At 36.3% G+C, this 19,909-nt stretch overlaps 1 protein-coding gene across 4 annotated transcripts in view; it reads left to right on the top strand.

Moving 5' to 3' along the window:
- RNF2 (ring finger protein 2) overlaps positions 1-15,056 on the top strand; it is a 46,685-nt gene extending 31,629 nt beyond the window's left edge. For all 4 annotated transcript variants that reach the window (XM_007096230.3, XM_042975914.1, XM_042975915.1 and 1 more), the window contains exons 2-7: positions 3,675-3,763; positions 7,702-7,862; positions 8,487-8,702; positions 13,296-13,568; positions 14,400-14,571; positions 14,863-15,056. In XM_007096230.3, the coding sequence (XP_007096292.1) occupies positions 3,677-3,763; positions 7,702-7,862; positions 8,487-8,702; positions 13,296-13,568; positions 14,400-14,571; positions 14,863-14,964 (1,011 nt within the window). In that variant the 5' untranslated portion in view covers positions 3,675-3,676 and the 3' untranslated portion in view covers positions 14,965-15,056. The remainder of the gene's footprint in view (positions 1-3,674; positions 3,764-7,701; positions 7,863-8,486; positions 8,703-13,295; positions 13,569-14,399; positions 14,572-14,862) is intronic.
- The last annotated feature ends 4,853 nt before the right edge of the window (positions 15,057-19,909 follow it).

Raw genomic sequence — 19,909 nt, 5'->3', positions numbered from 1 at the left:
GTCTTTTATCAGATTGAGTTTCTGTTTTTGCCAAGTTATCTTGTCGTAGCTAATAATAACTTTTCATTTGTATATTCTCTTCACAAAAGTGAGAGCCTACTTTGTGCAGGAAACATTTCTGTTGGGGAATCTCTTATTCAGAAGTATAATTTAGGTGTGATAATTGGGGGTTGGGCCAGGTAGACCTAGATCTTTTTCTGTTGTCCTGCAAGGATCATCAGGCAGTAGTCTAGGTAGCACATTCCTGTTGCTGGAAAGAATCTCTAAGGTTATTTTTTCTGACACCTCGTTTCTCATCTTCACTGGATTAATCTCTGTGCTCTGTCTTTCCAGTTTATAATTATTCCTAGGTGATCCATTCTTATTTACTCTATGTATTAGTAGTATCTGAACATAGATAATTCCCAAATAATGTTCATTAAAATCACAATTCATTCTCATCTGAAAAACAAAAACTAAGTATATTTCATATTCTTGGCTTGGGCAAGGGAGAACATCAAGACAAAAATGCAGCTTCTCACCAAATGAAAGTAAAAGAAGGGTTATATGTGTTTTGGGGGAAGGGTAGAGACTTTAGATTAAATTTAAATGACACAGTATATTGACCTAAAGCAAGAGGAGCTAATTCTCTAGAGCTTATCCGTTCAGTGACTGCCAAAAGTGGAGATTTGAGCTTCCTGTTATACATATGGATCATGTCCTTCAGACCATGTATATGTATATGCTTCCTCTCTGTGTGTGTCAATTGTATCTCGAGGCCCCCGAAAATGGAATTTTTAATTCTTAGATCCCTGTTGGCCCTTCTTGGCCAGGTGACAGGAGAGGCCACTAAATATAACTCAGATCTACAGCGCTGATAAGTTCTTAAGAATTGAGATGGTGGTTTTGATGATCAGCACGATTGTATCCTTTTTTTGGTCTCAGGTTTACTTGCTGCATTATCTGGTAAGATAGCATCCCTGCGGTAGCATTTAAGACCCTAGATACCAGAGAGAACATATGCTGTGTAATACAGATAGATATACACAGAGAGACTGGAAAACTTTTCAAGGCCATGGAGATCCTAGTTTTTCCAAATACCAGGAAATTCTGCAACTACAACTAACTTGTGAATTACTTCCTGAATCTTGCTTGCCAAAGAAATACAAATATCTAAATCAGATACAATTTGGTTATATGGAGGAGAACTGCTATCTCTACAACTGAGCTTTCAGCAGAAGGCTTTTATTTTTTTTGATGGTTCCCGTTAATTTGCTGGGAGAGCTTTGGCCCTAGGTTAGCAGTTACAGGTTGGGAGATGGGATTAGGATTTGGAATTCTTAGAAATTCCTCCTGAGTAATTTTAGTTTTCTGAGACATTCATTATGTTGTAGTAGGATTTATGGTAGAGATAATGGCACATATATCTACAAGGAAACAAAAGGCTCAAGGAACGTTTGCTTGTTTGGGAGCCTACCAATTCTGGTAAATAAAATAAGTGAGAATACTGGAGGTAGACTGAGTGGGCAGCCTTGAAATAGTAAACAAAAGTCACAGCTTGCTCATATGAGAGGTTTGAACATAATTTATTTCAAATTTTTGCTTGGGCAAGGGAGAAACTTCATGTGGAGTGTGGTTTTTTGTTAAAAAGAGACAGGTATGTAGAATTTTAGTGGTTAAATATAGTTTAAATTTCGATTAAGTGCTTTTGCTTCTTAAAGCAAAGTGGAGCTAATTGCCGATTGGGTGAGTTCTTGATAGCTGTTTAAATGGTATTTGCTGGAAGTGGGAAGTTCAGCTTCCTGGATACAAATAGGTCATGTCCTTCATTGTCTGCATGCCAATATAGAATATATGATTTAAATATGCAGGTTGTGTCTTCAAGCAGGTGTGGGATTTTTCTGTCTAATGAACCACTCTACCTCAGTGAGCCATAAATAACTGCAACTCAGTATTTGTAGCCATTCCACTTATCTTGTTCTCTTCTTTTTTCTTTTAATTTTATTTATTAAAATTTATTTATTTTAATAAGTTTTATTTATTGAAATTTATTTGCTTTAATAAACTTTATTTATTAAAATTGAGAGGGAGAGAGAATCCCAAGCAAGCTCTGCAACGCAGAGCTTGTACTCACAAACCAGGAGATCATGACCTGAGCCGAAATCAAGAGTCACTTGACTGACTGAGCCACGCAGGCATCCACACATTTCCTTCTGTGTTCTCCATCTCCTTAAAGGATAGTTGTTTTCCCAAAGTCATATTGGATCCTCCTCTCTTACATCAATGTCGAATGTATCACTAAGTCCATCTAATTTTGTCTCTATGTCCATGCTTAACTGCTTTGGTTCAGATAGTTAACCAGGTTTTTGAAACAGCGTCCTCACTTTTCTTACTGCTAATTGCTCTTTGTTCCTCTACCTTCTGCAACTATTACTTGAGTTTCTGTGAAACTATTTGATTGCATCACTCATTTGAAACTTCCAGTAGCTCCTGAGTACAGGCGTATTCTGTTTTCATGCCTGTCTTCATACATGGTGTTCTATTTTGTCCGGAACCCTCTTTCTTTTCTATTCCCATCTTGGTGTAGTAATCTCTTATTTTTTAAAGCTTACTCCATCTCTGCTGAAGCCTTCCCTTACTCCTCAAATTCCTTGATTCTTTTCTGAAATTCCATATTGTTTTTTTGATTCTGCTGCTTAGAATTTATCTTGTCAGATTGTAGTTTACTTATTTACATGATTTCCTTCTTTTTAGGCTGTGAATTCTGAGGCAAGGACGTAGAGCAGTTCAGGTTGGCTAATAATAGATACCTACTAAAAATGTTAATGCCTGGAGCCCCTTCTTTTGCCTGTTTTGGAGAGGAGTTAGTGTTCTAAGACCATCTTCCTCAGATGTATCCTAGATCCCATTCCCCTACTCAAAGACAAGCACAGAAATTGGCCTTAACGTTAAGTTTATTCGTAACCAGAGGAGAGAGGCAGAATTAATGTCAAGGTGGTGAGGAGACCTTGAAATAATGCAAATGGTGAGCAGTAGGAGGAACTAGAATATTTAGCCAAAAGGAAAGAAAAATCAGGTGGGATATGATAACAGTACCCAAATATTTGAAAGGCTGTCATGTAGAAAAATTATTAGTCTTAATCATTGTGTCTCCAGAGGGCAGCTATAGAATGAATAGGTAGCATTTTAAGGCTCAGCGTTAGGAAGAGCTTTCTGAACATTATAAGCTGACTTACTATATCAGGTAGAGGATTTTTCATGAGTGGAACTGTGAAAGTAGAGGCAGAATGAGCACGAGTTTAAAGTACTATAAAGTAGATTTTGCTGTGTCGGGCAAGAATTGACCATGCTGAAGACTATTACATTTTCTTTATTCAGTTCTAAATCATAGAACTAAATGTTTAGAAACTTAGTTATTGTTTAGGATTAAGAGAGTTTTCTGTACATTCAATAATAATTTTAAGCTTTTTATGCCACCTGTAGAGTATTTAGAGTTCAGTGTAGTCTCTTGCTCTCAAGTAGCTTGTATTTTTAAATGAAAAGATTCTTGAGCTTTTCTTCTTTTTAATTTTTGAGGAGCCAGTGTGTAATTTCTATTTTGATTGTTCTTAGGATTCACAATTCCAAACAATCAGTTTTGAGATTTACTTCCCCTTCAGATACTGAAATTGTTTTTCTTTCCTTTTTATTCCTAGCAATGTCTCAGGCTGTGCAGACAAACGGAACTCAACCATTAAGCAAAACATGGGAACTCAGTTTATATGAATTACAACGAACACCTCAGGTAATGTAGACTAAGGTAACTAGGGGGAAATATGACACATCTGTAAACTGGTATACATTTTTAGAAAATGAATACTTAAAAGAACATAACGGTAATAATGAATTTATATGCAAGCAGTTGACTTGGGTATGTTTGGTTTACACTTCATTCATTGATTAAACAAATAATTCAAGTGCATAGTCTGTACCAGGTCCTAAGCTAGGCACTAGGTGAAGTGGTGAATAAAATAGTTGTGGCACCAGCTTATGGAGTTTATAGACATTAAACAAATATCCATAGAATTGTACATTTTAGAAGTTGTGTAAATGGGGAAAGTCCTCAGTGAGGTAACAGATAATCATGGGAGGGGGCATTAAGGGAGATCAAGGAGGTGAAGATGGGGGGCACCTGGCTGGCTCAGTCAGTAGAGCGTGTGACTCTTGATCTCTAGGTTGTGGGTTCGAGCGCCATGTTGGGTGTAGAGATTACTTAAAAATAAAATCTTTAAAAAAAAGGTGAATAGGGGAAAGACTGGGGGGGTTCCAGGTTTGAAGGAGATAAACATACTTAAAATTGAACTCATTTTGAAATGCCTGTAAGTCAGGCAGGCTTAGATGCTAACTAGGAGTCTGGCCTAACTGTAAGATTTCGGGTGTGGTCAGCAAATTTTAAGCAGTGAGAATGGATAAGATAATCTGGAAACCTGGAGAGAGATGATCAGAAGGGCCCCAGAACTTCATCCAGGGGAGATTCAACATTTAGAAATGAAGTAATGGAAAAGAAGCCAGCAAAGGAAACTGAAAGAAACAGCCAAAGTAAAGAAAAATAGGAGAAAAATAGGGGATCAAAATCTAAGAGGAGTTGTGTCAAGAAGGAGGATGTAGCTACTGTGTTCAGTACTACCTAGAGGATGGGTAAAATGAGGATTACAAAAGTGTACTTTGAATGTGGCAATGTATACTTCATGACCTTGACAGGAGTAAGTTCACTTAAATAGATTGTACTGTGTTGAAGGGGAAAAAAGTGAAAATATATAGGCAATTTTTCAGAGAAGTTTGGCTGTGCAGAGAAGCAAAGAAGTGGAGTAAAAACTGGAGGGGAACATGGAACTGGGAAGTTTAAAATTTTGTTTTGTTTGTAAGATGGGAGATAGAGGTGTACCAATGATATCCCCCCCCGCCGCCCCGGCTCCACACTGCTCTAAGGTGTATCATTCATATTTCACTATAGATAGTAACCCCATGCAGATGCTACTCTAGGCTGGTTTAGTGGAAGCCTGAGAGCTTCTCATGCTGAAGCCTGAGAGCAAATAAAATAATCAAAAGAATATACTTGAAAAGGTAGGAAGGAATGTCCCTTTGATAGAAAGAGGCATGTTTTCTCCTTTTAGCAAGAAAGATGATGATGATTTAAAAAGATGTCGTAGAGGAGTGCTTGGGTGGCTCAGTCAGTTAAGCCTCTGACTTCAGCTCAGGTCATGATCTCACAGTTCTTGAGTTTGAGCCCCGCATTGGGCTGTGTGCTGACAGCTCAGAGCCTAGAGCATGCTTCGGATTCTTTGTCTCTCTCTGCCCCTCCCATGCTCGTTCATTCGTTCATTCATTCATTCATTCATTCTCTCTCTCTCTCTCTCTCTCTCTCTCTCTCAAAATAAATAAACATTAAAAATAATTTAAAAAGAAAGATGTCACAGAGAGAAAATGAGAGAGCTCTCAATGAAATTTGAGGTAAGATAAGCTTTTCAGTGTTCAGGTGTAGGAAGTTCTGCAGATAGAAGAAAAGGTATAAGATCACATAGAAAAAACAAGTTTGTTACGAGAGAATTGCTGAGCTGTGTTGAACACCCATTTGAAACGTGAAATTTAGTGATACTAGTCTGGTTGTATGATTCCCCCCTTTTCTCCCACAGTGCTACACACCTGCACTGGTACAGACATGGAGAACATGGGTGGTTGAGTACAGGGCTGGGATTTTACTAGGCAAGTTCTAAGGAGGAAGAGGACAAACTTGGTTACTAGCTGAGTCAGCATACTTGGAGTGATGTTTCTTCATCAGAAGTTTGTGTGTGTATTAAATTAAGTAAAAGAAAATACTGAAAGTGCTATAGAGAGGTTGAAACATACTAAGACACTCAAAAATAGTGGTAGTTACTGTAAATGCATTTTACTTGAGTCCTTTATGGACAATATCTGTAGTTTTTGTTTTTCCTTGTAGGGTCATCATTCTTTGGCCCTGTAGAGAAAACATATGTATGGAGAACTAGTGGAAACAAAGTGTCAATAACATAGAAAGCTCTTTATTTCTTTCTGACCTTCCTCTTCAGTAGCCACCTACTGGATATCTTTCCTCAGTCCATAGGAGTGCCTGGTTGTGACTTTAGAGCTAGGTAAATTTGTACTCAGTGCCACCTTGTGGGAAGGGTGGGTAGTGGTGGTGGTGATGAAAGAAGTCACTGATGTCTCTGCAGCTGGGAGATGTGTTCTGGAATTCTACATTGGACCTCCAAATGCATTTTTGCATTGGAACATTTTTACACGTGACAGTTAGAAATACTAGTACCGGTACTATGGATTAAATTAGTTTGTAGATTAACCTGAGAACCTGAGCACTTTGTATAAAACTACTTTTATGGATCAAGACTTAAGGTTCAAGAAGTGACTTAAAATTTTTTTTTAATGTTTATTTATTTTTGAGAGAAAGAGCATGAGCAGGGGAGGGGCAGAGAGAGAGGGAGACACAGAATCTGAAGCAGGCTCCAGGCTCTGAGCTGTCAGCACAGAGCCTGACGCACAGCTCCAACTCATGAACTGTGAGATCATGACCTGAGCCGAAGTTGGATGCTTAACTGACTGAGCCACCCAGGCGCCCCTCAAGAAGTGATTTTAAAATCTATAGACCACTTGGGGCGCCTGGGTGGCTTGGTCGGTTAAGCGTCCGACTTCGGCTCAGGTCACGATCTCACGGTCCGTGAGTTCGAGCCCCGCGTCGGGCTCTGTGCTGACCGCTCAGAGCCTGGAGCCTGTTTCAGATTCTGTGTCTCCCTCTCTCTCTGCCCCTCCCCTGTTCATGCTCTGTCTCTCTCTGTCTCAAAAAAAAAAAAATAAATAAATAAATAAAATAAAATCTACAGACCACTTTAAAATTAAGCAGGGATCAATAATAAAGGGCAAAACTATGATTCAAGAATATATCAACAGATACAACAAAATATTTAGTCTTAAAAAGTTTAGAACTAAGCCAGTCACAATTCCACTTATATGAGGTATTTAAAGTAGCCAAATTTCATAAAAACAGAAAGTAGAATGGTGGTTGCCAAAAGCTGAGGGGAGGAGAAGGAAATGAGTTGTTTAATGGGTACAGAATTTCAGTTTTAGAAGATGAAAAGGATTCTGGAAATTGGTTATACAATAATGTGAATGTACTTACACATTACTGTGAACATGTATATAAATTAGAGAATGTTTGTATTGGAATCTTAAAATCTTTTAATGGATGGTGTGAAATAATGTAGTTTGTTAACAGAATGGTGCAATTTGTGAAGATAGAAGGATTAAATTTTATTTAGCCTTAGCTTCCTCATTTTGCAGGTAACAAAACAATGTTAAATTATTATTTAGAGTCACATTAATAGGTCTAGAACTGGAACCGAAGGCATCTGATTCCAAATTCAATGCTTTTTTTGTTAGGCCAAGATGATTTACCATTACTTATCTTTTAAACACATTAATATATTATTTTTAGCCATTAAAATAAGAGCATTGATATTATAACAGTGGTGGGGGGTTGAGGGGATTTGGGGGGAAATTATGGTAAAACAAGGTTGGCTGTGAGTTGACAGTGGTGGTAGCCAGGTCATGGGTATATAAATGTTCATTTTGGTCATATTTAGTGCTTTTGCATGTTTGAACTTGTCCATAATAAAATAGGTAGCATTTAATTTTAAAGTGACTCTTCTACAGGAGGCAATAACAGATGGCTTGGAAATTGTGGTTTCACCCCGAAGTCTACACAGTGAATTAATGTGCCCAATTTGTTTGGATATGTTGAAGAACACCATGACTACAAAGGAGTGTTTACATCGTTTTTGTGCAGACTGCATTATCACAGCCCTCAGAAGTGGGTACGTTGAAATGAGTTATACTAGGTACTTAAATTATACCAGGATGGTGCTTTATGGGTATTGAGAAATACATTCTCTAATAGGTATTCATTTGAGAACTAGAAATTCTTCTAAAGTCTAAGTTTTAATTATTGGAGAATCTTTGTTTTGAAACAGTTGATTTTACACAATTTTAAAAGCTTTATAAAAGCATGAGTATTTGTTTTGAGGAAATTACAAAGCATGAAACCATGGTTTTTCTACTTTTGAATTATATGAAATAATATCCTTATGAATGCTATTTTAATAAAAGGATTGATACATAAATTAATATGTATTAGTGGGTAGCTTTTCCTTGTGGCATGGATATCGGGGAATTTATATTAACAAGAAATAGATTTTTATTTCTAAGATGATTGTATATAAATTATCATTGGGGAGTATTCACATTTTTCTTTGTTAACAAGTTCTGTTGAATGTCTCAAGTTTCCAAAATCTTGCTTACCCGCAAAGAAATTCAGGTTAAATTTCTGTGACTTAATAAAGGTATTGGAATAAACATAACTATCCAGAAATTGGATATTTTTGTCGTTAGCCCAAAGATACTGACATTGCTTACATTTTCTTTCCCCTCTTTTTATTTAGCAATAAAGAATGCCCTACCTGTCGGAAAAAGCTAGTTTCTAAAAGATCACTAAGGCCAGACCCAAACTTTGATGCACTCATCAGCAAAATTTATCCAAGTCGTGATGAGTATGAAGCTCATCAAGAGAGGGTATTAGCCAGGATCAACAAGCACAATAACCAGCAAGCACTCAGTCACAGCATTGAGGAAGGACTGAAGATACAGGCCATGAACAGGTATATGGAAAAGGAAGCCAGAGATGGTGGCCGTTTTTCTGAATACTTTTATTAAAATATTGAATTTACTTAACACCCTCCACTTTGGAAAAGATAAAATACAATTGTAAATAGTGGTTCTGCATGGTTACCTTTCCATGTAATATACACTTTCATTTGTAATAGGGTATTCCATTCTATTCTCTCTTGTATCCACTTCTCCCTCCACTTACCATTCCTTTTCTCCTCTTATTTCTATAGCACAACTGCTTAAAAAGTTGTCTGTGTTCATGGTCTCCAGTTCTTCTCGCATTCTATTCTGAACCCCCTGGAGTCAGACTTTTATCACACCCTCCCCTACCCCCGTATCCCCTCATCAAATTTTCCAGTGACCTCCACATTGCAAAATCTAATTGCTGATTCTCAGACCTCATTTTTCCATCTTATTTAACAGTATTTGACACAGTAAATTTCCTTTTGAATAGTTTTCTTCACCTGGCTTCTGGGAGACGATAATCTCCTGGTTCCTTTTGTATGAATTAGCTATTCCTTAACTCAAATTTAACATGTCCAATACTGAACTTTTAATTTTTTAAAGTTTATTTATTTATTTTGAGAGAGAGGAAGAGAGAGAGTCCTAAGCAGTCTTTGTGCTGTCAGTGCAGAGCCCTCATGTAGGGCTTGAACTCATGAACTATGAGGTCATGACCTGAGCGAAAATCAAGAGTTGGACGCTTAACTGACTGAGCCACCGAGGCCCCCCATACTGAACTTTTTATTCATACCCCCTACTTTTCTTCATTCTTGATCATTTCAGTTGATGGCAACCTTGTCATTCCACTTGCTTTAGCCAAAAACTTTGGGAGTCAGCCTTAACATTTCTCTTTTCTTTTTTTCTCACGTTGTGCATTTCAGTCTGTGAACAGACTGAAAGTTAAGTCTTAACTTTTTCCATAATGTATCCAAATTGGTCTAGGCCACCACCATCTTTCATTTGAGTATTAAAATAGCCTCCTAATTGGTCTTTCTACTTTCCCTGCTTATCTTTACAAAGTCCATTCTCAGCACAGCAGCCAGAGTGATTCTGTTAAATTGAAAGTCAGATCATGGTTTTCCTTTGCTCTGAAGTCTCTAATATCTATATTGTATTCACTTTCAGGCTAAAAGACCATGATGATGGCTTCCAACACCCTGCATTATTTGGATACTTTCTTACCCTCATTTTTGTTTCCTGACACTTTTTTTTTTTATTTTAAATATAACTTATTGTCAAATTGCTAACATACAGTGTGTAAAGTGTGCTCCTGGTGTTTGGGGTAGATTCCTGTGGTTCATCTCTTTAAATACAACACCCAGTTGTCATCCCAACAAGTGCCCTCCTCAATGCCCATCACCCCCCGCCCCCCATCAACCTCAGTTCTCTGTATTTAAGAGTCTCTTAATGGTTTGCCTCCCTCCCTCTCTGTTTGTAACTAACTGTTTTTTTTCCCCCTTCCTTTCCTCCATGGTCCTTTCTGATACTTTCTCATGTATTTAGGCCTCAGTGGGAGTCCTCATTTTCCAAAGTAGGAGATGCCAATAAAGCCCTGTCCCAGTCTGATGTTTCTTACCTAGGTTAAACTTCAGAATCACGGAAAGTTTTAAAATTCTAGGGCCTCTGGTACCATCCCAAACGAAGTAAATCAGAATTTTTGATTGAGGTTCAAGCATAGCTATTTTTAAAGTTTTAGAAGTCGTTCTGAAGAAGATGTGCTGCATTCTAACTGTATTAAACTGGCCTACAGCTCTGATTAACAAAGTAAAATAAAATGCTGAATGCATATATTTTATTTTATTTTTTTTTTAATTTTTTTTTTAATGTTTATTTATTTTTGAGACAGAGAGACAGAGCATGAACGGGGGAGGGGCAGAGAGAGGGAGACAAAGAATCTGAAACAGGCTTCAGGCTCTGAGCGGTCAGCACAGAGCCCGACGCGGGGCTCGAACTCACAGACTGTGAGATCATGACCTGAGCCAAAGCCGGCCACTCAACCGACTGAGCCACCCAGGCGCCCCTGAATGCATATATTTTAAAAGAGTTATATAAATTTCTAAGACTTTGAGGGATTTTAATAGTTGTTCATTTTAGTCTTTTAGCAGGAGAAAGAATCCCCTTTGCAAAATTTTTATAGGTAGTCCTTTGATTTTGCTTGAACGTTTCTAGTGGTGTGAGGACATGACAAGAGTTCCTTTCATTTGTTCGTAGCTTTTTACAGCTTCCTTGCTGTTCTTCAGACTTCCCCAGCATGCTTTTGTCTCAAGGCTTTTGTGCTCTGTAAAGAACCCTTTTCCAGATAATCCACATGGCACTCTCTCTCACTTTCTTCAGGTTGCTAAGTTCCTATCTTCTACTTCAGCACTCCATACCTTTTTACCCTCCCTTCTTGATTTTTCCCTACAGCTCTTATTCTCTGACATTTGTGTGTTACCAATTGCACTAGAATAATATAAGCCCTTAGAGGGTAGAGACTGTCAGTATTATTGATTCTTATTACTCCAGTGCATAGAACCATGGTTGGCTTAAAGTAGCTGTTCATGGGGCACCTGGGTGGCTCACTCAGTTAAGCATCTGACTTTGGCTCAGGTCATGATCTTCAGTCATGGTTCATGAGTTTGAGCCCCGCATCAGGCTCTGGGCTGACAGCTCAGAGCCTGGAGCCTGCTTCAGATTCTGTGTCTCCTTCTCTCTCTCTCTTTCTCTCTCTGCCCCTTCCCCGCTCACGCTCTCTCTCTGTCTCAAAAATAAGTAAACATTTTTTAAAAAGGAGCTGCTCAGTAAATATTTTTGATTATGAATTTTTTGAAGTTCTACCTTTATATTGAATTAAAATTAATTTCTTGTGTGTAGCAGTCTTGATCTTTGTCAAAATACTTATATTGGATTCTGTACTACTTCTACTAGTTCTTTAAATAGTAGAGGCTAAATATTCACATTCCTAAATACTTTTATGGTTCCTCCTATGACATTCAAGTGTGATGGTGTAGTTCTTGAAATGCTATTAGAGTAGTATGTAGTATTGTAGATATGATTTGATATATGCAAGATATAATCTATTAATCTATATTAACATTATTCTAAGAATGCTGCCTGAAATAAATTAATCTAGCTCTGTCACCTCAAACTTTTTTCGAAAGAAGTGTGGGGTAAAAATAAATATAGTAAGACAAGTAACCCTGTTAGATTACTTTACAGTCAACTGAAACAACTTTGCTTTTGTTTTAGTTGCAGATTTTAGGAAATGTTTAGGTATGGTCTTTATGTTTTCACTGGGTTTTTTTTGTTTGTTTCATTATTTTGGCCTGTTTGTTTTGAAATATGTTTTAAATTGTGATAGAAAATATAACATAAAATTTACTGTCTTAACCATTTTTAAATATACAGTTCACAGTAATGTGTAAGTACATTCACATTATTGTATAACCAATTTCCAGAATCCTTTTCATCTTCTAAAACTGAAATTCTGTACCCATTAAACAACTCATTTCCTTCTCCTCCCCTCAGCTTTTGGCAACCACCATTCTACTTTCTGTTTTTATGAAATTTGGCTACTTTAAATACCTCATATAAGTGGAATTGTGACTGGCTTAGTTCTAAACTTTTTAAGACTAAATATTTTGTTGTATCTGTTGATATATTCTTGAATCATAGTTTTGCCCTTTATTATTGATCCCTGCTTAATTTTAAAGTGGTCTATAGATTTCATAAGCAGGATTTTGTGTGTGTGCGTGTGTGTTTTGTTTTTTAAAAAGTGAAAGTTCTTGAGCTGTTTTCCCAAGCAGCGGGCTGTTATTTCCTTGTTCTGGCAGTAAACGTGTATTTCTTTCATATACAGGTTGGGGGTGGGCGGTGTGGTAGATGTGTATCACATCCTAGCTCTAGTTCTGGCACTTATGAGCTTATAACCATGGGGCTTTGAACTTCATTTTCTTTGGTTTTCTCAACTATAAAATGATAATAACCACCTTGACTGTTGTTTTGATGAGTAAATCAGTTGTATAACCAGAGCACCTTGCCCAGTTAGTGTTGTTGTTGCTGTTGTTTAGTGTTTGAGCTTGTTAGACTGCTTTTCTATCCATGCTTGTCATTTAGATACCATCTCGTTTTTCTCATTAGAATAATTTTATATTATATTAGCAGACTTCGAGTGAGGTTGGCAGGGAGGGAGCGCTTCCCATTCATCTTAAATCTTGTTTCCTTATGAACTTCTAACTAACTAAAAAGGGGCACAAATATATTCCCTCAACTTTTAAATTTTCATTTCTGAATCATGACTTTAGATTTAAAATCTCATAACAAATGATCAAAATACAAATGGCAATAATTCTGATAGTAAGTAAAGAAAATTCTTAAGTGAATATAAACATTTGTTTGAGTTATTCAAATATGTATATATGAGTGGGGTTCTTTAGAACTTTCTGGGACACGAGGGAAATAAATGCCATTATCCAACTTGAAGCAAATTCAATTATGAAGACTTTTTTAGAATTCTGAAGTTCAGTAAACGTGTTTTAAAATTGATGTTGAAAAGGTCCAAATGTAAATTTTATGCAACCCCCTTATTTTTCCTTAACTAGATTACAGCGAGGCAAGAAACAACAGATTGAAAATGGTAGTGGAGCAGAAGACAATGGTGACAGTTCTCACTGTAGTAATGCATCCACACACAGTAATCAGGAAGCAGGACCTAGTAACAAACGGACCAAAACATCTGATGATTCCGGGCTTGAGCTTGATAATAACAATGCAACAGTGGCAATTGATCCAGTAATGGATGGTGCTAGTGAAATTGAATTAGTATTCAGGCCTCATCCTACACTAATGGAAAAAGATGATAGTGCACAGACAAGGTAAGTGTGTAGGTTAGCCTTAGATTATCTGAATTTATAATATTTAATTTGGAATTAAAAGGTAGTTTTACATAAGAAGTAAGGGCAGTATTTGTTATATCATTGATTGCCAGCGTTCACTTGGATATTCTGGCTGCGTAGATTGTTATTTACTTCCTTCCTCATGTGCTTCCGATCCACATTTGTGTATCTGAAAGGAATGACACTTCTAGGTAGAGGGAAGAAGAGTTATTTAAATGATACTAAAGTTACCAGTAGGCTCTAGAATTCCTGCTGGCAAAGATGGCTGTTTTACCACTTATCTCCACACTGCCTGTCATTGAGGTCAGATAAGTATCAAATACTTGTTCAATGAGTGATTGAATGGTATACCATGCTTAAAAAAAATTTATTTTTAAGGTTGGTGCTTCTAGGCTCTGTCTTAAAAACCAGAAAATCCATCAGTTCTTAGACAACAAGAAATTTGCTCATATTCTTACTATTCCTCTTGCTGCTGTAGATGACCTAATTCTGCTCATTGGGGTTGAGGGTTATGTTCTTTTCTCCCTGCAGTTCTCCTTGTATGTGTTTGTATTTGTCATTTATATCATTTTTGGATGATAAGGTAGGTAGAACTTTCATGTCCTTGTAGACAGATAGTAAGTTTGTACTTTCCGCTCTTCAGTACCTCTCAATAAAAAGGTTTAGGTAGTAGAGAAATAAATTTATGATACTATTTTGTGAGTAATTGAGACACTTAACATTTTATTTAGCTTGTTAGAAACGTATTCTATAGTTTGAGTATGTTTTTATCATTAATGTAGAAATTAAATTTTTAATTTATTTTTCCAGATACATAAAGACTTCAGGTAATGCCACTGTTGATCACTTATCCAAGTATCTGGCTGTGAGGTTAGCTTTGGAAGAACTTCGAAGCAAAGGAGAATCAAACCAGATGAACCTTGATACAGCCAGTGAGAAGCAGTATACCATTTACATAGCAACAGCCAGTGGGCAGTTCACTGTGAGTATTTAAAAGAATAGCTATTGAAACTGGAAGCACATTCACCAGCTGAGACTGGCAGGTGGTTTGGTGGGGCCTACTCAAAATGGTTCAGGACCCTGAGACCCTGACAGGATGAGAAATTGCAATGGGGTAGTAGTTACCATTTTGATATCTTTTGGTTGTTCTTTCATGAATAGTATACGTGACAAGAAGTTTTATCCTAAGATTAAAAAAAAAAGGGCTTTTATGTTTGGTACATCTCACTACTGTGCTTTAAGCAGTTTCTAATTCTTTCTTTTTCTCTTTTAGGTATTAAATGGCTCTTTTTCTTTGGAATTGGTCAGTGAGAAATACTGGAAAGTGAACAAACCCATGGAACTTTATTATGCACCCACAAAGGAGCACAAATGAGCTTTTACTAAAACCAAGTCTGAGAATGAACTTTTTTTATAGCCTATTTCTTTAATATTAAAGATGTAACGTCTTTACTTTTATGGACAGAATCTTGGATATGTTGTTCAGTTTTCTTTCTGAGCCAGACTCGTTTACACTATTAGAATCTTTTCCCCTTAATTTAAGATTTCCTTTTTGGAAGGGACTGCAATTATTCAAGACCTATTTCCTTTTAAAAATAATCTAAGTTGTATGTTTTCACTAAGTATGGTTCCATTTGGAGCACCCTTTTGACCCAGGAATTTTTCATAGTTCTGTATTCTTAAGATTCAGTTGGCTATTCTTTTCCCTCCCCTCCAAAGTTTTTTAGGCCTACAGAATGTTAAATAATACGTATTTTGACTTTTTTTCCTGGAGTCTTGTATATTTATAGTTTTCTATATAAGCTGTAGTATCTTCATGAAGACCAAGGCTCAAATTTACTGTGCTTAAAAGACAATTCTCATAGGATTATTATTTTCATGGTATTTTCTTCCATAAAATCTCATTTTTTAAAAAGGTTCTTTATGAACTTAGTGTCCATTGTCATGCAATGTTATTTTCTTCCATTTTTTCCCTCTAATTTTGGAATTTCTGATCCTGGGAAAGAGAAACAAAATGTCAAGTTCTGTGAGAACTTGGTTCATTTACAGATTTCACTGAAGAAAGAAAAATTGGTCTTATGTAGTCTTCAAGTGTATATTTAAAGAGGTCTTTTTTGTATTAGCTTTACTGTCACTTCAGTTTCTTTATTATGTGTGTTTGATGTTTTTTCCTATTAAAATATCAGAGATATGGAGATATTTTGCACTTTAGCCTTGATGAAAAGTACAAGATATGTTCAAACCTTCCCTAATTCTTTTCTTATTGGTAGCCACGTAAGTTTCAAGAATAACATGGCGCATAGAACTAACAATTGGGGGGTGGGGGGAGTTTGCTTCTGTTTGAAAAGTGTGTTCAGCATTTTTGGTGGCCCTATCAGTTTATAAATTTGGTGCTCTGCTAATCACACTCTAGAGAAGCAAGTTAATGGAGCTTGAGCCCTGCCCTAGTGAAAGATTATTCTGTAGAAGAATGTCAGCAAGTAGGGTAAAGTCATTCTCTTCTTAGTTTTATATTGAGGGACAGTGTTGGGCTTTTGGAGCCAGAAGGCTTTATGAAGACAGATCAGAAATATGATTGACCTTGTGTGTTACTTTCATCACTGTCCTGATTCCAGGTATGTTTCCAAGTTTATAATAATCACAGTATTTACAAATACTTTTGTTTGCATTGAGAAATTAACCCCAACGGGTTTTTTGTTTGTTTGTTTTTTGTTTTTGGACAGGGGTGAGTAGTCCTTCAGTACCATTGTAACTAAATAACCTGTCTAGTCATTGTATATATTTATCTGTCATTTTTGACAGATTGGGGCCAGCTTGATGTTTTGAATCTTTAGCCCAATATGAAACCTAAAGGCTCATTAAATTTTTTACCATTTTATTGAAAATATTTACAATCTGTTTTTACAGTTTTATTGGTAATCTGTGCCATGAAATTTGAAGACCACCATAAATCAAGGGAAATTTTGTATTCAGTTCCTTTTCTGGTGTAACATTAAAATTGTATAGATTATTATTAATGCATGTCCACTGAATATAACCCTGGTTTTGTGATATAACTGCTTACATTTTATTGGTGATATTAGATTAGTGGTTGCATTAAATAACTAAATTCCCATTGTGATTAATTGAAATTTTGTCTTGTTGCAGAAAATTATTTGTGAATATAAGCTTTGTGCTTAGAGAATGTTTGTGTTTTTGTCAGTATGGGAGGATGTAAACTTTGCATCATTAGTGGATTTATTAGATTTGTAATGCTTTGCAAAATATAATAGGTATTTGATAGAGCATTGAGTGTAGTGTGTGTGTGTGTGTGTGTGTGTGTGTGTGTGTGTGTGTGTGTGTGTTGGTGGCTTAGGTACTGTTTTACCATCACTACCAATCAAGGTTTTGTAAAGTATTCTCTAAGTAACTTCTATACCCACTCTTTCAATTGAGGAACAAAAGGCTCACCAAATGTGGTAAGGGCCTTTGGATACATTCTCAATTTAAAAGTTATTATGGCAAAATATGCATAATCAGATTTACAGCTTAAACCATTTTTATGGGTACAAATCGGTGGCATTAATTTAAGTGCATTCAGTGTTGTGTACATCATCACTGTCTAATTCTAGAGCTTTCTCAGTATCCCAAACAGAAACTCTGGATCCGTTAAACAATACCTCCCTATTCTTTTCCCCACCGTAACCCCCCAAGCCCCTGGTAACCTTTATTCTTCTTTCTTTTTTTGAATTTGACTATCCAAGGCACCTTTTATAGGTGGAATCGTATAATATTTGTCCTTTGTGTCTTATTTCATTTAGCATAATGTTTTCAAGGTTCATCCATGTTGTTGATGTATCATATTTTGTTTATCCATTTTTCTGTTGATGGACACTTAGGTTGATGGACACTTTTTTGCTATTGTGAATAATGCTACTATCAACATTTTTATACAAGTATCTGAGTCCCTACTTTAAATTCTTTTGAGTGTATATCTAGAAGCAAAGTTGCTGGGACATATGGTAATTCTATGTTTAATTTTTTGAGGAACCCCAGTTTTCTGCAGGGGCTGCACCATTTTATATTCCCACCAGCAGTGTACAAGGATTCCAGTTTCTCCACATTTTTACCAACACTTGTTATTTTTGTTTTGTTTTTTGTTTTTAATAACTATCCCAATGAATAAAAAGTGTTAATTTCATTGTGGTTTTGATTTACATTTCCTTAATGGCTTATGATACTAACTAAGCATCTTTTCATATGGTTATTGGCTGTTTGTATATCGTCTTTGGAAAAATATCTTTTCAAGTCTTGCTCATTCTTAATTGGGTTGTGTTTTCTTGTTGAATTGTAGGAGATATTAAAATCTGTTCTGGATATTAATCTATTATCAGATATACAATTTACAAATAATTCTATCCCATTCTGTCAGTTGCCTTTTTACTTTCTTCATAGTGTCCTTTGCACAAAATTTTTCATTTTAATGAAGTTTAGTTTGCCTATTTTTGTTATTGTTGCCTGTGCTTTTGGTGTCCTATTCAAGAAAGAATTGCCAAGTTCAGTGTTATGAAGATCCTCCTGTATGTTTTGTTTCTCCTAAGAGTTTTAAAGTTTTAGTTCTTAAATTTATATCTTTGATCCATTTTGAGTTTTGTGCATGGATGCAATTTTGTTTTGTGTTTGGATATCCACTTTTCCCAGCACCATTTGTTGAAAAGACTGCTCTTTGTCCATTACATTGTCTTGGTAGTCTTAGTTGAAATTAATTGACCATATATATGAGAATTTATTTCTGGGCTCTGTATTCCATAGGTCTATATGACTGTCCCTTTGCCAGTACCACACTGTTTTGATTACTGTAGTGTTACAAGTTTTTATAATAAGTGTTATAATAATAATAAGTGTTATAATAAGTTTAAAATTATAATTTTAAATCCTTTGAACCTTGTGAAGAAGATGTTTCCCTTGTACATTTTAGGAAATTAAGGTTCAGGATTCTGATTTGGATAAATAAATATGGAATAATTGAAATGCAAGATGAGAAAAGGCATCTTTTTCAAATCCCCTCACATTTCTACTTGGAAATAGAGTAAAACCTTGGTTTGAGAGCAAAATTTGTTCTGAAAACATGCTCTTAATCCTAAGCCACTCATATTATCAAAGCAAATTTCTAGAATCATTGGCTCAGTTGTGATCATGTGATGTTCAGTGTCACGTACTACTCATAGGGCAAGACATCTCTTCAAGTTAAAATTTATTAGAAATGTTTGCTTGTCTTGTGGAACACTAGCAGAACAAGTTACTCACAATTCAAGGTTTTACTATACTTTTCTAAATTTTAGAAACAGTTATAAGAAAGGAGTATTAGTGTGTAGTTGTTGTCACTGGAAAAATTACTTGAGAACTCTTCTCAATTCATGGAGTAAGGACCTCTGGAAATCTTTCATAAAAGCAGTGAGAACATTGTAAACGTTGTCAAAATCAAGTTTTTTAGAATTCTAAAACTGAACTAAAGTCTGTCAGTAATTGAAAAAGCATTTATTCAGTAAAAACTGTAACATAAATTTTGTAGCATTATAGATTGCCTTACCCTCCTTTCCCACGTTCCTGGGTTGCCTTGAAAAAGAATAGGCTTGCAACTATGGTAGTGGTGGAAACCAGCAGCCTTGTAGCCACTGGAAGGGGTTTACAGCTCCCTAAAAAGCCCACCCCATAGAACTGTCATTATCTGACCTGTCTGGTTCTTCACTGAACAGCTCTAGTCCCAGAACTTGTCTTATATTTTGTGTGACTCTGCCTTACAGCCCTATCTACAACCTCTTGTTCAGAAACAGTTTCAGTTATTTAACATAGCAGCTTCTCTGAGGCAGTGATACCAACTGGGGCTAAAAATAAGCTGGCCAAAAAATAAAAGGAAAAGCTGAGGAATGACCTATCTCTGAAAAGCTTCAGCATATTTCTATGAATATAGAAGGCCATGTACATGTTCAAGGTTGTATGCATGCCCAAGGCAGGGGAAAAAAAAAGGAAGTCACTAATCGTACCTGTGGCATTACTTGAGGCTCTGCAAGCAGGAAGTGAAGGCTAAGGTAGGCTTGAAAAAACTGCATGTTGGGGTGTTGAAGGCATGTCTCCACACATTTACAGAGCACTTCAGCAAGGCGAGGGGAGTTATTTCAAGGTATTTAAGGGAATTTCTGTTCAGTCTTACCTCATCTGTCAGCTAATGAAGCAGGGTATATAATGGTCACATACAGTTAAGAATGCAGACTTCACAGAATTAGTCCAGGAAGGTCATTCAAGAAAGCACAAACACAGTAGACCTTGAAGTGAAAGGATTC

This window comes from Panthera tigris, chromosome F3, assembly GCF_018350195.1.
Source record: "Panthera tigris isolate Pti1 chromosome F3, P.tigris_Pti1_mat1.1, whole genome shotgun sequence".
Lineage (NCBI taxonomy): Eukaryota > Metazoa > Chordata > Mammalia > Carnivora > Felidae > Panthera > Panthera tigris.
The sequence above is the reverse complement of the archived record's forward strand: the minus strand, read 5'-3'. Positions and strand labels throughout refer to the sequence as shown.